Raw genomic sequence first — 16654 nt, forward strand, 5'->3', positions numbered from 1 at the left:
TCTATTCTTCCCTACTTCTACCCATACTACACACTGTTGTGAGCAAAATCTGTGTTCTGTCATTTTCACTTCTTTTCTTGATCTCCACTCACTGTTTACCAAATAAAGTTTAAATTCTCTAATATGCCCTTTAAAAGGCTCCACCAACTGGCTTTAATGTATCTGTCTACGTTTCTCTCTCGTCACTTCCCATGCTTTATCCAGGCCAAACCAGGCCATCTGCCATTCCCTAAGCAGGTTCCATCTTTCCTGCCTCTCTGCACAACACGTTTTTTAAAACTTACTATTAAAAACTCAATTTAAAACATTAAAGGACTTGGAGAAATTGGGTGGCTCAGTTGGTTAAGCATGTGCCTTCCATTCAGGTCATGGGATCGAGCCCCACATCAGGTTCCCTGCTCAGCAGAGGAGTCGACTTCTCCCTCTCCTCTGCCCCTGCTCATATGCTCTCTTTTTCTCTCTCTCAAATAAATAAGTAAAATCTTAAAAAAAATTTAAAGAACTTTAAGAGAATAAACACCTGGAGTTTCACCATCCTAAGATACCTGTTTTCCTCTGTGCCTGTTACTGACTCGTCCTCCTCTACAAGAAGAAAGGTTTTATAGAAATGCGATCATAAGTTCTTATTATTCTGTATTCTACTTGTACTTAGGATTATATTTTTAAGATTTTCTGTTGATAATTACAATAAGAGGTTGCATTACATTTGATGGGCCATAATTTACTAAAAACATTCCTAAGATTGGACATTTCAAATGTTCACAAGGTCTCCCCAGTATGGACAATATATACAATAGTAGAATGAATAGCTTCAAATCAGAAATCATTTTGCTCAAGTTAGATGAAGCTGAGGAGTGGATTTACTTGGTTCAAAAGCTTATGGCTCTTTATGATGCTCTTACTACATTTCTCAAATCTTTCCACTTGCAACAAACATCTTCTTTAAACTTTGTCTCTCAATCCTACTCACTTTTAAAAGCCCAAGAACTGTGACTTTTCTTAATGATTTTCCTGCCTCCTCCTCTTCCAGACAGATGGTCTCCTTCTTGAAGCTGAACTCCCCCAGCTCACTGTTCTGTGAAAGTTGTTTATTTCGTTCTAACTGCTCTGAATTAATGATGTACGTATACCTGTCCTGTGTCTATTAATAGAATGTGGGTTACTTGAGAGTTTCTTATTCCTATTTCTATTCTCCTTCATAATTTCATCTAGGGACATTCCATTATTTCAAGCTCTCTTTTGTATTTTGTTTGTATTTCATCCAGATTTCCTATGTCTTTTGGTAGGGGTCAGAGTGAGACACAGAAGTTTGTCATATCGTCTCAGTATGACATCATGATAGGAAAACCTGTCCTACCTCAGGATTCTGGCTTCTTCTGCCCTCTAAAAAGAAAATATATTCACTTATATTTTACCATCTCAAATTTACCAGGCAGGAATAGGTTTCATCCAGAGGTGGTAAGCAATATTACTGAGGAAAATTTAGAAATTTGGGTTTCATAAACAAGATATAGGGGAAACTCAAAGACAGTTTAAGTCCTAATTCTATTTTTGTCTCAACAGGTCATTTCAAGGATGTAACTGTTGTGAACCTATTTTCTCAAAATGAGAGGTTAATTTTTGCTTCATAGGTCTTGGTTAATCTGAGGTTGTTTTGCCTCACCATTGATCTCTCATTAAAATATGAGGCATACCCTTAGCTGAGATCTGAGCTTCCCATTCTCCTTACAGACAGGAAATTAGATCCTCCACTCCCCATTGATGTGCTAATTCTGGTCTTAAACAGACAATGGCCACACTTGGTGTTTCCACATTCTGAGAAACACACACACACACACACACACACACACACACACACACACACACACACGGTGGTTTATGCAACTACAGTTGATTTCTATGAAGTTGAGTTTCAGTCTAATGAGAGAAAACTCCAAAACTAGTTTTATTTTTTTTTAAAGATTTTATTTATTTATTTGTCAGAGAGAGAGGGAGAGAGAGCAAGCATGGGCAGACAGAATGGCAGGCAGAGGCAGAGGGAGAAGCAGGCTCCCTGATGAGCAAGGAGCCCGATGTGGGACTGATCCCAGGACGCCGGGATCATGACCTGAGCGGAAGGCAGCTGCTTAACCAACTGAGCCACCCAGGCGTCCCCAAAACTAGTTTTAGAACCAAGAGAAAATTTATTCCTAGGTGCATTTCTATTACCCAGATTACCCAGTCTGCTCAGTTACAACGTCAGGACAACATTTTTGCCTCTAACTCAGCTTTCTTTTTTTCCAGAGAGTATTTCAGTTCCTCCATTGTTAAGTCATTTTCCTTCAGTCTTTGCACAAAGTTCTCTATGGCTTTGCAAAGTTCTTTATTTTCCTGAAAGGCAAACTGAAAAAGAAAAAAAAATTAAGTTATAACCTAAGAACTAAGATCCAGCTGTATAGTCTGAAGCTAATGAGTAGTGTTTAGGTCCCTGACTGGGGGCTGAGAACCTGGCCAGCTTAAATACAAATCTGGGTCTTCAACATGATAAATCCTTTAAATCTTCTGGCTTTTATATACTTATTATTATCTCAGCAATAAATATAAACGAAAAGAGGGATCTCAATGAAAATGACCTGATCCATGGTTTTTGGAATCTAGAAGAATTTCAGAGACTTTTCACAGCAATATGTGTAAGTCTAAGATACGAGCTTAGAAATCTTGCTCTATAAAGTCCGCAAGTCCTTAACTTCTACCAACAAGCCCTCATGAGGTGTTGGTGATGATGGTGGTGAATGAGAATTCAGGTATGTAAAAATGTGAGTTAACAGTTTATGAGCCCCCTTGTAACAACCCTTCAGATATCGACTGAGCATGCACCAGGACTGATGCCAGGCCCTGGAGATACCACCGTGAAGACAGACAACAGCCTACTACTTACAAGTGCCTTCTCAAACGCAGTCTGTGGAATTGGCTTGGGAGCTTCCTGGATCAATTCACAGATGGGAAGTGCACTGCTCCACTCCCCATCAACGCACTGTTGGTCCCGCGTGCCCACTAAGTGGTACCTGAACAGAAGTCAGAATGGCAACAATAGGGGTGCCTGCGTGGCTCAGTGGGTTAAGGCCTCTGCCTTCGGCTCAGGTCATGATTCCAGGGTCCTGGGATCGATTCCTACATCCCTACATCAGGCTCTCTGCTCTGCAGAGAGTCTGCTTCCCCCCTCTCTCTGCCTGTCTCTCTGCCTACTTGTGATCTCTGTCAAATAAATAAATAAAATTAAAAAAAAAAAAGAATGGCAACAACACTTTCTAAACTGGGCAACCAATGCTGGTTCTGTATAGTTGTATTTCAGTATTTCCTACTGTGATAGAATCCACTTCCTTGAGCCTTAATGCATGCTAAGTGATTTCAGTATTACCAAACAGTAATCAACTAAAACCATTCTCCTTGGGGGTAGAGAGGATCCAAGTGACAACGCAACCTATAAAACATGGAGAAGTGAGAAATTCTGAATATGTGTGTTTACACAGTTGTTGGGTGGGGAGGGAGAGGGAGGAAGCACGTCATCATTCAATAATTTAAAAAAGCATCTGCCTTCCACCCTCTAAAGAGGAGTGGAAAGCTAGAGATAACCCTCAAATAAATCTTACAAAGGAGCTACAGCTTTTAATCAGAAAAACACGAGAGTTGACTGCAAGTCCACTAGAAGTATATAATGAGACTGAAATGCTAATGTGGAGACATGACCCTGAGGTAGGAAGACTGAATGAAGCCAAGGAAAGAGTAGATCTGTAAGGTGGGTGATTAGGTAGTCTAAATTAAGGTTCGACTTCAATTAGGATGTATTAAATCATTCTCCTTCTTTTACTTTCTTTCTTTTTTTTTTTTTTAAGGAATATATATACTCAAATATATATATTTACAAATATGTTGGGGGGCAGGCTGGAATAATAAATCATTCTTTTTCTGCAGTTCCATATGGTCTATATTTCTTTGAGCTTTTATTCCAAGGTTCATTAGAAAACCATACATTTTAAATATCTTCTCTAGGATAAATAAGGGGATCAGTCTATCTTCTAGAGCTTGGGGAGAGCTGGTAGTGAGCTAAAGCAGCTCTGAAAATCAGAATGAGCTCAGATTGCTGAGGCAGCAGGACATAGGGGCATTAGGTGAGATGGACTGGGTCATTCCCCAAAACAATGCTATGGGTCAATGCGCAAGTTCTTGCATTTGAACGGCTGCTGCATATACTTACTTGTCTTCACAGTGATAAGTAATGGTAGATCCTGAGTTGAAATCTCTTCCTTCAAAATAGCCATGAGCTGGATTCCCAGGAGGGCCACAGTCTCCTGAGAAACAAGAGTACAAGAGTGACAGTTATGAGTTGTACTCAATTAACAGCAGCCTCTAAGTATAACCATCCATGTGGGATCTGGGGACACTTTCTCCGTTCATTTCCTTCTGGTCAAATTGTATTTATCCATGGGAAAGATCCCCTCCCCTTGCTTATCCTCTGAGTCATTAACAGTTTGAGAGAGCTTTCTGATTGGCATGAGCTTGAGGAAAGGAAGTTTACGTTGCAGAGACTGTCAGGGGACAAGAATCAAAAAATTAAACCAGAGGTAGACATAGGAGAAGTAACTCCCTGAGACAGGAGATAAATGGTCTGAGTTCAAAAGGACCCTGGCATTCTCGTGGGACAGAATTGTGCAATATGAGAGCTTCAGAAACAGGGAGAATACAGTGGGGAGCAAATAAGAGGAGTCTATAAAGAGAGCTGGACAAAGTAGTAGATGTTGTGAATTTCAGTTCTGGCTCTTCCACTAACCATTATTTCATCCTTCTTGGATTTCTTCTAAGCTATAAGATGAGCAGCTTAAATAATATTATCTCCAAAGTCCCTTTGAGCTCTGACATTGAGTCTGAACACAGGGATCAGGAGTAAAGGGTAAGTTAAGAATGATTATGTAGGTGAATACTTATGGAAACATAAATACCTTCAAAACAAATAGTTGAGCAAAACCAGCAAGCATAAAAGAACATGTATTAGGGGGTGCCTGGGTGGCTCAGTGGGTTAAGCCTCTACCTTCAGCTCAGGTCATGATCCCAGAGTCCTGGGATTGAGCCCTGCATCAATGCTGAGCAGGGAGCCTGCTTCCCCCCATCTCTCTCTGCCTGCCTCTCTGCCTACTTGTGATCTCTTTCTCTCTGTCAAATAAATAAATAAAATCATACTAATAAATGTAATTATAACAGCAGCATATAATACTATTTTTGTAAAACACACTCATGCAAAATCATATATGAACAGAAAAAAACCCTGAAGATTACATATCCAAGTATTCTGTTATTTCTGAGTAGTAGGTTTGTAGATAATTAAATGTTTTCTTTGTATTTTTCTACAACACAAGTGTTTTCTTCAAGCAGTTAATAACTTTTAAAGAACCCAGATGTCCATTGACAGATGAATGGATAATGAAGATGTGATATATATATATACAACGGAATATTACACAGCCATCTAAAAAAATGAAATCTTGCCATTTGCACCTACAGGAATGGAACTAGAGGGTATTACGCTAAGTGAAATAAGTCAATCAGAGAAAGACAATTTTCATATGATCTCACTGATATGTAGAATTTAAGAAACAAAATAGGATCATAGGGGAAGAGAGGAAAAATAGAATAAGACAAAACCAGAGAGGGAGACAAACCATAAGAGACTCTTAATCATAGGAAACAAATTGAGGGTTCCTGGATGGGAGGGCATTGGGGGGAGGGGGTAAATGGGGTAAATGGGTGATGGACACTGGGGAGGATATGTGTTGTAATGAGCACTGGGTATTATATAAAACTGACGAATCACAGACCTATACCCCTGAAACAATACATATATGTTAATTAATTGAATTAAACAAAAAGATCAAAAACTGAGTTCAAAAGCTGTATAGAGGAAAGGAAAAAGAATTTTAATGAATTGATTAAGGATCTCCAGTTTATACAGCTTTTCTGGTGACTTTTAAGCATACAGTTTTGAACTGAAGGAGATGATATAGATCTTTAAACAGAAAAAAATCTGCTTTAATCAGGGACCTCAGGAGCATCCCCTAAAATTGGGCAATGAACTGAGGCAAAAAGACAGAGATTCTACATTTCTGAGCAAGGATAGGAAGTATTGAATTTAAAGAGTAAAACAGAAAAGGCTGGTGGAAATAAATACTTTAAACTTGTTCAAGCTAATGTTGATGGTATGTGCATGTAATTTAACTGTGTCTCCTATATATGCGTGTTTTAAGTAACTACAAACTCCCTAAAAGAGGCTAACTATAGTTCATGTTTTTAAACTGTCTATCTACTATATCCTTCACAAAAATTAACTCAAAATGGATCATAGGCTTGAATGTAAAATACAAAACTATGAAACACCTAGAAGGTAATGTAGGAGAAAACCTAGACAACCTTGGGTATAGGGAGGGACAACTTTTTAGATACAGCTGTAAAGTCACCATCCATGAAACAGTTAATCAACTGGAATTCATTAAAATTTAAAACTTCTGTGCTAGGAAGGACATATAAAGAGAATGAGATGACCACCCATAGGCTGGGAGAAAATATTTGCAGAAGACAAATCTTATAAAGGACTGTTATCCAAAGTATACAAAGAACTCTTAAAACTCAACAAGAAGAAAACCATCTGATTAAAAAACGGGCCAAAGACCTTAACAGACACCTCACCAAAGACGATATATACAGATGGAAAATGAGTGTACATCATCAAGAAATGTAAATTAAAACAACAATGAGATACCACTACACAACTATGGGAATGGCTGAAATCTGGAACACTGATGACACCAAATGCTGATGAGGATGTGGAGCAACAAGACTCCTCCTCCATTGCTGGTGGGAAAGCACGATGATATAACCACTCTGGAAGGCAGTATGATGGTTTCTCACAAAGCTAAATATCTTAAGATCCAACAACTGTTTGGAATTTATCCAAAGGTGTTGAAAACTTATGTCCCCACAAAAACCCGCACCTGATATGTATAGCAGCTTTATCCATAATTGCCAAACTTTGGAAGCAGCCAAGATGTCCTTCAGAACTCACCAAGTGACAGATGTTAAGGAGGGCACATGGGGTGATGAGCACTGGGTTTCATACACAACTAATGAACCGTTGAATACTACGTCAAAAACTAATGATGTACCAAATGCTGGCTAATTGAACATTATTATAATTAAAAAGGTCAGTGGTTGAGAGGTAGGGAAGGTAGAGAGATGAATAAATGGAACACAGAGGATTTTTAGGGCAGCAAAAACACTCTGTATGATATTATAATGGTAGCTATATGCCATTAGGCATACGTCCAGACCCACTGAATGTACAACACCAAGAGTGAATACTTAGGTAACTATGGATTTGGGGTGATCATGATATGTCAATATTGGTTCATCCTTGGGAAAAAAAAAAAGGTACTACTCTGGCGAATGGTATTGATAATGTGCATGTGTGGGGTGGGGAGTATATGGAAAATCTCTGTGCCTTTCCTTCACTTTTATTATAAAATTAGAAGTGCTCTAAAAAATTAAGTCTTTCACTAAATAAATCTTTAATGTTAGATATGTACCTTTCCAAATAAACTTAATTTTTTGTTTTATATTTTTAAATTTAAAATTCTGCTCAGAGTTACATTGTAATTCCAGTCCATCCATCCAGGGTCATGGCATATCTTTTCTTTTATTTAAGTATTATTTTATGTCCTTCAGTAAATTTTCATATAGGTCTCACGAGTGAAATTATTTTACATTTCAGTATTCATCTCATAATTATTAGAAAGTAATACTATTGATTTTTCAATATTATTTAGTGCCCAAGAATAACATTTTTAGTAGAATTTCTTGGATCCTCTAAGTATATTTGACAAATAAATATATCCTGTGACCCACCAATCATTCTAGGAATCCAGACTAACGAAATAATAGCACAGGCACAAAAATATATGTATGTGTATACATTTATATAACATTTACTGCAGAATTATAATAGCAAAAATACAGAAATAGGATAAATGTTCATCAACACAGAGATGTGGAATAAATTATGGCACATCCACATTATTATTTAAAAGCAGGAGATAGAAAAAAAAATAAAAGCAGGAGATAGAGCCACATATACTGATCTGAACTAGATTTCCATGTGTAATGTTACATCAAAAATAAGCAATTAAAAATACATAAATTCCCATTTTTTGTATGTATATACATGTGTCAATATGTGTGTATGCTTTTATTTAAAATGTCTGCATAAACGTAAAAGTCATGAAACAAACAACACACACATCCAACTAAGTCTCTCTGAGAGTCGTGAATTACTGTTAGAAGGAGGCAATTTCTTTCAACTCTTATTTTGTGTAATTTGGCAGTGGATAAGTTACTGTCCTTGCCCCGTTTTTGTGTATTCTTCAAATAAGAACTTTAAGTCATTATCATGAAATTTTTTTTTAAAATGTCAGATGCCCCAAACAATCCCATGTTGGACTTAGTAGGACAGGAATCCTAATTTAAAGGTGAGTGTGGGGGCGGAGGGTTTATTGTTTGGATGTTGTTTGTTTCACTGGACCACATCATTCAAGGTGAGGCTTGGCTCTGTGAGCCCTACTTGTTTCTTGGCTGCTTCCTAGCTCCCAAAGCTTCCCAGACACGGAAAATGAGGTTATCTGCTCGGTGTCTTTGGATTTACACTTAAATTCTCTCCTACTTACTGCTTTTGCAGACAGGCAAGGGAGGCATCCAGGTGTGGTTGTCCAGGCACTGACTCCAATTGCTGCCCTTAAGAATGTAGTCCTCATTGCACTTAAAAGTGATTTTGTCATTCACGTTGACAGGACCCAGGGAACTGGGTTCGCCATTCACCAGCACAGGGTCAGGACAGTGGCCCACTGAAGAAGAAAAGGGGAAGTGATCTGAAAGGACACCTGCAAAGGCAAGAATTTCTCAGGCTTTGCTGAGAAATCAGAACTAAAGCAGAGCTTTTTAATAGGGACTTCAAACTGCACTAGTACATAGGACCAAACCCTACCGACACTGGATGTGAAAAGAGCCGGTTGGCCTGAGAGTGGCAGGAAAAGTCTTGGTCATGCACAAGGGTGAGAGTTGGCACTTGAACTTATGAGAAGTAATTAAGCATAGAACTGGAAATGATCAATAGTGTGTTTATCCTCCTGTCAAGCCCTGCTGAAAACTCTTCACTCTATGTTTGAGGCAAGGGTTCCCTTCCTTCCATCCAGCCAAAGGTACACGTCACTCATCATGTTTTACTTTGTTTCATTTTGCTTTTCTCAGGTTAAAAAAACAAAAACAAACAAACAAAAAACCCAGGAGAAAATGCAGAGAGAGATGACTTTGGTCATATAAATAAAGGACAAACATATTGGTCTGGAGAACAAACCGAGCTAGTCCTAAAAATAGTAGTAATTACGAGGATATTAACTAGTGATTCTCTGTCTCTACAGACACCACAAATGAGTGTTGTGAACTTGAGCAAGTCACTTGGACCTCAGTTACCACATTTGTACGTTGAGAACATAAATTTTTCCCAGTTCAAAAGTTATATAATGGATAAAATACATATTTACTTCAAAATATTATTTACTTCAAAATAATAATAATGCAAAGCAGAACTGTAGAAGACAGAAGATTAGTTATATGTGGGTAATTGTGGAAGATAAGTGGTAAGTATGTATGAGTTGATTTTAATCTTCTCTCTTTTGTATATGTTTAGATTTTTTTATAACATAAAAATTTTAAAGGAGTATAGTATTAAACAAATTGTAGCCCAAAAAAGGTAGTTTTAATACATGGAAGAAATTCTTTTCTTCCTGCAGGGTTGATTGTGTCTATTAATTCAATCAATTAATCAATTAATGGAATCAGTACTGAGCAAGAGCCAATCCTGTAGCTTCTAAGAGAAGTCCCACCCAAGCGCTTTATTTTTTTTTATTTTTTATTTTTTTAAAGATTTTATTTATTTATTTTGTCATAGAGAGAGAATCGAGAGTGAGCACAGGCAGACAGAGTGGCAGGCAGAGGCAGAGGGAGAAGCAGGCTCCCTGCCGAGCAAGGAGCCCGATGTGGGACTCGATCCCAGGACGCTGGGATCATGACCTGAGCTGAAGGCAGCTGCTTAACCAACTGAGCCACCCAGGCGTCCCCACCCAAGCGCTTTAAAAATGAATTCATAGAAATTGAGGATTTTCTCTTTCTTTTTTTTTTTAAGGATTTTATTTACTTATTTGACACAGTGAGAGAGAGAGAGAGAAAGAGAGCGCACAAGCACAAGCAGGGGGAGTTGCAGAGGGAGTTGCAGAGGGAGAGGGACTGAGCAAAGAGCCGATGCAGGGCTCGATACCAGCACCTTGAGATCACGACCTGAGCGGAAGGCAGAGGCTTTAACCCACTGTGCCCCCCAAGTACCCCAAGAATTCTTTTCTTATACAGTTTGAACATGGCCAACAGGAAGTAGGATGTGAAAGAATCCAGTAGGATGACAAGATATACAAAGAAACAGGAAAATCAAACTTACGGTGACATGTGGGAACAGGAGCATTCCACTCCACAGAGGCATTGCAAAATAAGGTTTTCTCTCCTACCAGGTGGTAGCCCTTGATACAAAGGTAGGTCCCCAGAATTTGTCCTTCTACCTCCTTTATAACAATTATGCCATTTTCCACTGAGGGAAGTTCTGGACAGCTCTCTGTTGGAAGGAAAAAGATTCACCTGACATGTCATGTGCCATGAGGAAGGCTTGTTAGACCACCATCCAAGTGTCTTTTTGCTGGATTATGGATACTCTTCCATGTCTATGTCCATCCACTTCCCTCCCCTCCCAATAATTCCCAAAGTTTTGTTTTCAAAAGGGTAACTGGATTCACTCAAATTCAGCCATAAGTGAGGCACCTGGGTGGCTCAGTTAGTTAAGCGACTGTCATAATCTGGGATTATGTCAGGTCATAATCCCAGGATCCTCGGATGGATCCCCACATCAGGCTCTCCTCTCAGTGGTGAGTCTATTTCCCCCTCTCCCTCTGTGATCTCTCTTGCTTTCACTCTCTCTCAAATTAATAAATAAAATCTTTAAATTAAAAAAAAAACTCAGCCATAAATAAATAAAATCTTTTAAATAAAAAAAATTTCAACCATAAGTTATCTACCTCTAAAGAAACAATCCCCTTTCCAAAGAATATTCCTGGAGTGTATAACAGATAAGACCTCTCAATATTTTGAAACTGGTACTTTTTGCTCCCAGAACAGAAAAGGAAAGTTAACTGTTAACCACCCATGTCATAAAGCAGAATCATCATTAAATATTTACTAAGCCCTTGTGGCACCTGGATAGCTCAGCCGATTAAGCCCCTGCCTTCAGCTCAGGTCATGATCCCAGGGTCCTGGAATCGAGCCCCGCATCAGGCTCCCTGCTCAGTGGGGAGCCTGCTTTTCCCTCTTCCTCTACTATGCCCCCCCACTCTCTCTCCTACTCCTTGTCAGATAAATAAATTTTGTTTAAAAAAAATATTTTACTAAGCCCCTCTGAGTACATTGCATTAGGCCAAGCAATTTGAGATTTTCCAATAAAGGAAATACATTTCATTGATTAAACTTTCATTAAAACCTTAGACCTGATATCAAGTGCCTTATAAACCAGACTTAAGCATACGCACCATCTGAGGCAGAAATCAGCCACACAACCACAAGATAGCACACAAACCAAAAAAACATCTTGTGATCAGTTGCTTGGCCCAGGCTGGAATGAACACAAACCAGACAACACCTGGTTTGGATCAAAGCAGATCTTCTCACACAGCTTAGGATACCAACCACCTCCCTCCTAGAGAAGAGGTTGTCCTGATTTCTCTCCCTTGGAAGAATTAAAAAAAAAAAATGCTACAGCAGGAAATCTGAACAGCTATGAGGAAATTAGAGCTGGGAGGGATTCTGCAAAAACATGAAGCGGGGGAGAGGCTGACAAGCTGCCAGTTTTAAAACTCGGTTTTAGAAACTGCCCGAGTTCCGTTATGCAAATCTAGTTGACCAGTTCCTGTGAACTGCATGCTTATCCTGCTACCACAGACTTGGACCAGAGGATTTAGCCATGACCCTCAGTTCTGTCAATATTTGCTAGTGTTTATAGTCCAGCTTCTGCAACGCCCTCCAGCTTTGCAGGCGGGGGCGAGTGGACCGATCTGTAGTGCTTTCCCAACTGAAACCCAGCTCTGAGGGCCATCTCCCCTTCATTTGTCACATACCAGGTGTCCAGGCAGCACCAAACTCTGAAAACTGGAAAGCTCAAGGAAGTGAACTAACCTCACCTTATCTCTGACCTCCCAGATCTACAGCTTCCCAGCAATTAGCTGATCCTGATTATGTCCAAACCTGAGAAAAAACTCCAAAGTCCTGTAGCAACACCATGTGCACATCTGCCAGGCCTGCGCCCAGGATCCCATTCTGCGGGTCTTTGGGGGCCGGGGTTTAGCCTGAGTCCAGAGTCAACCAAATGAACTAAGAGGGAGTTGAGGGAAAAGCTTTAGTCTCAGGAATTAAAACATGTGAAATTGCTTTGGGGCTCCCACCTTCTTCTTCCTGACTATTATAGCAATTAGCTGGTTGTCCCTGCTCCAGTGATAAAATTGGGGGTAAAGTTCCTCCAAAATTTTAGGTTTTAATAAAATAATATAAAGCATCATAATACACATAAAGCATAAGGACCCAGTAAGGTCTTAACCGTTTTTCTCTTCTCCATCCGATATCATTACTTTATGATGATTTGTTCATGTCTTTTTCCCACACAAGACTGTTAACAACTCGAGCATAAGGGTCCTGTCCCATGTGTATTTCCTTCGCAGGCACTCCATAATGCAAAGCAGAATTGTCTGCTAGGTAAATAAGAGCAATGCGGGACAAATAAAAGAGAACATAATCATACAGAAGCTCTAGTAGAGCTCCTCAAATCCATACCAATAATTTATCATTTACTATATACTGCCTTTATGGTTTTTCCATAGCTTATCCTCACTCAACAAATATGTGAGTTCCTATAGTGCAAGTGTCTTTCATTTTTTTAAGATTTTTATTTATTTATTTGTCAGAGAGAGAGAGCACAAGCAGGAGGAGCAGCCGGCAGAGGGAGAAACAGACTCTCCGCTGAGCAAGGAGCTCAATGTGGGACTTGATCCCAGCATCCTGGGATCATAACCTGAGCCAAAGGCAGACGCTTAACCAACTGAGCCACCCAGGCGCCTCTGCAAGCACCTTTTAAAGTGTGGTTCTCGAAAGGGTAATCGTATACTCATATAAGTATACTAATACTCATATAAGTATATGATGAAATAAATGTGTCAAAGATTTTATTCAGCTCATTAATCAGAGAAACATTTAGATGCTACAACTAATTCAAAGAAGAATTTGAGGAACTGATTTAAATATTCAAGTCAAAGGCCTTCTGAAGTGACTTCTCTGATGTAAAACTGTTTAATATCACACATGGCAACAAACTATAATATTTGGAATGAGCTTTTCCAACTGATAGAAATTTATTGAATCTCTACAGGACAAAATGCATTTGCCTTATCAGGAATATTTGCATTGTTTTCAGAAAAGAATCATCTGCATTCTTATCCATTTTCTACAAATGAACCTCTAGTCTTATAGCGTTGTAAAAAAAATACCTAATTAATAGAAAGTCAATCAGAATTACACACTCCCATGAAATCAACAACCCCAGAGAGGGTCTACAATACTCAGTTACCCATGGAAAAATTTCTTCAGCGATTTCTTTTTTGTCTCTCTTGTCAGGTTTGAAGTAATTTTATTTAACATACCACATAGTCTATTTCTTGAAGCATATAAGTTCTCCAGCAGCTAATGTATATGTTTGTACAATAAATGATTTTAAAAATAGTGAAAGAAAATTTTGCTTACTCTTAAAATTAGGAATTTGTTTAGTCCTAAATGATGAACTCCTAAATTCCTAATAAAATAGAGCATTACTATAGGAAATAATTGCAAATAATCCTTCCTCTCAATGGTTTATTTTAGATTCAGATGAGGGCTTTAGAAAGATACCATATTATGTATAATATTGTCTTATTTCTCTATGAAATATAAAAATATTTACACTAAGTGAGATATATGGAGACTATAAATATCCTCACGAAGTTTAGGTCATATTTTCCTGTCAAATAAATTGGAAGAAAACTTTGTTTTCAAAGCTTTTTGGATTGGGGGATTACATATAAGGAATTTTAGGATTATACATTTTATTACAAGTGTCCAGGCTTAGCAAAATTAATAAATGAGAATTCACAAACCCTTCTAGACCTTTGGACATTAAGGGCAATTTGATCAATCCAGATTTTCTGGAGCACTGAGGTAACAGGGAAAGTGCTGAAGTTGTACTGACTGGTTTGCTTGCTCAGCAAAAGAATGAGCAGATAGCAACTCGTGAAGTGATCAGGAAGTGAGCCGGAAAGGCTGCTGGGCTTAGGCTGGCAGGAGGTATGAGGAGTTAAACTTTGTGTGTGTGTGTGTGTGTGTGTGTGTGTGTGTGTGTGTAAGGTTTTAAGAGAACTGGAAAAAGATGACTTTAAATTCTCTAGTAGGTTATGATTAGATTCTCTTTGGTCTTTGTCAAGGCAATTCAGAAAAAGTTTAAAATGTTTTTCCAATGATTTTTTTAATGTATTAGTTGTTTCCTGAATGCTTCACCAAGAAAAACTTGAGCCAGAAAATTAGCCTTTATGCAGATTACATGAGATAAAAACTCATAGAAATTTTTAAAAGCCCTAATTCTTCATGAAACACTGTAGTATGAGCTTTGATGGTGAGTAGAGACAGACAGGCACGACAGCAAGAAGTTAGTGTGCCTTTGTGCTCTTTCCTGCTGACTGAAATGGAGACAGGATTCCTGGAGCTCCCATTGCCACATGGTACTAGCGGATAGACTTCAACACATTCTGAGGATGATGAGTTAACACGATAGAAGCACAGAAGGACTGCAGGGCAGAAGGCCTGAGATGATGGAGGAAGCATCATTCCTGCCCTAGGCTACTGATCTCTACCCACCTTGCAGGGGAGAGTAACCTCCTGTCACATAAAAGGTGCTGCTGTTCCGGGATAGCTGGCACCTTCACCTTCTAATCTGAGACACTGATCAATGCAAAAAAAAGAACGCTCTACCAGGGTTTGAGTAAAATGACCCAGGAATTTAAATTTAAATTCCTAAGTATTCTACAATGTCTGGTTTTAAAAAAGTAAGCATTTCAGAAAAGAATGGTTAATAGACTTTATTAAATTGTGCCCAGATACTATTTCTCTTTCGGTCCAATTCTGAAAAGGCAAAGGACAAACAAGGAGACACTCTGGCATGAAAATTGAATGTAAAATAAGGTAAAAGGGTCACTAAGGAAGAAAATCCAAATGACTAAAAAAGCTATTCTCTGAAAATAGCCTGGATGCTCAGTGAAGGTACTACCCGTTTTGAGGCAAGGCCCTATTAGCTCTGGAACACCGCTTCTCAGGGCGTCCTGTGCTTGTGAAATTATTTCCTTTAATCGTGAGGAGAAGCTGGTCTCTGGAATCTGACCAAGTCTTCACAGGGAAGGTACTGCATACCAGCAAGAAGGTATCTAGGTGCCCTTGGGAATTCAGAAGGGAGCTCGGAAGTGAGGTGCTCTGCCTGTGGTGACGGGAATGGTGTGACACTGGTTTAATGAGCACAAAAGATGCACCAGGTGCCTTGAGATTAAGAAAAAGAAATTATCACCCCCTACACCCCTGCCCCTGCTGCCCCAGAGGTTAGTGAAGCTATCCTTGTTACAATCCATTCAAATTCCTAAGTATTCTACAATGTCTGGTTTTAAAAAAAGTAGACATTTCAGAATCCCACAAATTCTTCCCCTCTGCTTAAAGAAGTTAGTATCAAATGGATGGATTTTTTTTTTTTTAATGTCAAAGAAAAGAAAGGGAGATGGGATATGTGTGTACATTATCATCTAACCCCTGCTTTGCTACCCTGAGGTCGGGATGTATGTGAAAGTGATGCATATCTACCTTTTGTCAGGGAAAGGGGCCTCAGCTTTTGTCAAATTCTCAGATGAGTTCAAGACAATGAATGTAGGTTGGAGGGTGGGAGTACTTCAAGACCATAAAGCAATGGGCCATTGCTGGACTGCCGCAGGAAGTGCCAGTGGGCTTGTCACCAACCAGGGCAAGCTAGCAAGGCCAGCCTCCTCACAGAGAGTCCCCAGGAAAGATCCTGGAGAGGCTGAAGTCATGAGGGAATAATTAAGGCTATAGTGACCGTCACCCAACAATGGAGCACTCTCTAAGGAGTCATTCTAATTCTGGTATCTTTATGAAGTTTCTAGCTAGATTTTAAAAAAGCATGTTATATGTTTGTTGGGCCCTCACTATTACACTTTTTACCATTTACCTTGTTCTGAGGTATGGGCTTTGACAAGAACTCCATCAGTGTCAAGGTGAGTCACTTAATAAGGGTGTTCATTCACCTATTTGTGAAGTAAGAATGAGCCCAGATGTGCTTGTCCTTCTGCAAATGATGGCTAGATGGCTGGGTAAGACTAACACCTGCAAAAGTGCTTGGAGATCTTTTCTAAGG

At 39.1% G+C, this 16654-nt stretch overlaps 1 protein-coding gene across 1 annotated transcript; it reads right to left on the reverse strand.

The window, feature by feature from the left end:
• Positions 1-2163: 2163 nt before the first annotated feature.
• On the reverse strand, positions 2164-12019 carry C4BPB (complement component 4 binding protein beta). The gene is made up of 6 exons (XM_047705809.1): positions 11700-12019; positions 10565-10735; positions 8745-8921; positions 4235-4328; positions 2918-3044; positions 2164-2382 (listed from the first exon to the last, which is right to left on the reverse strand). Exons 1-6 carry the CDS (start codon positions 11755-11757, stop codon positions 2239-2241), a joined length of 771 nt encoding a protein of 256 aa, XP_047561765.1. The 5' UTR covers positions 11758-12019; the 3' UTR covers positions 2164-2238.
• Between the last annotated feature and the right edge of the window lie 4635 nt (positions 12020-16654).

Source organism: Lutra lutra, chromosome 15 (assembly GCF_902655055.1).
Source record: "Lutra lutra chromosome 15, mLutLut1.2, whole genome shotgun sequence".
NCBI classification, from domain to species: Eukaryota; Metazoa; Chordata; class Mammalia; order Carnivora; family Mustelidae; genus Lutra; species Lutra lutra.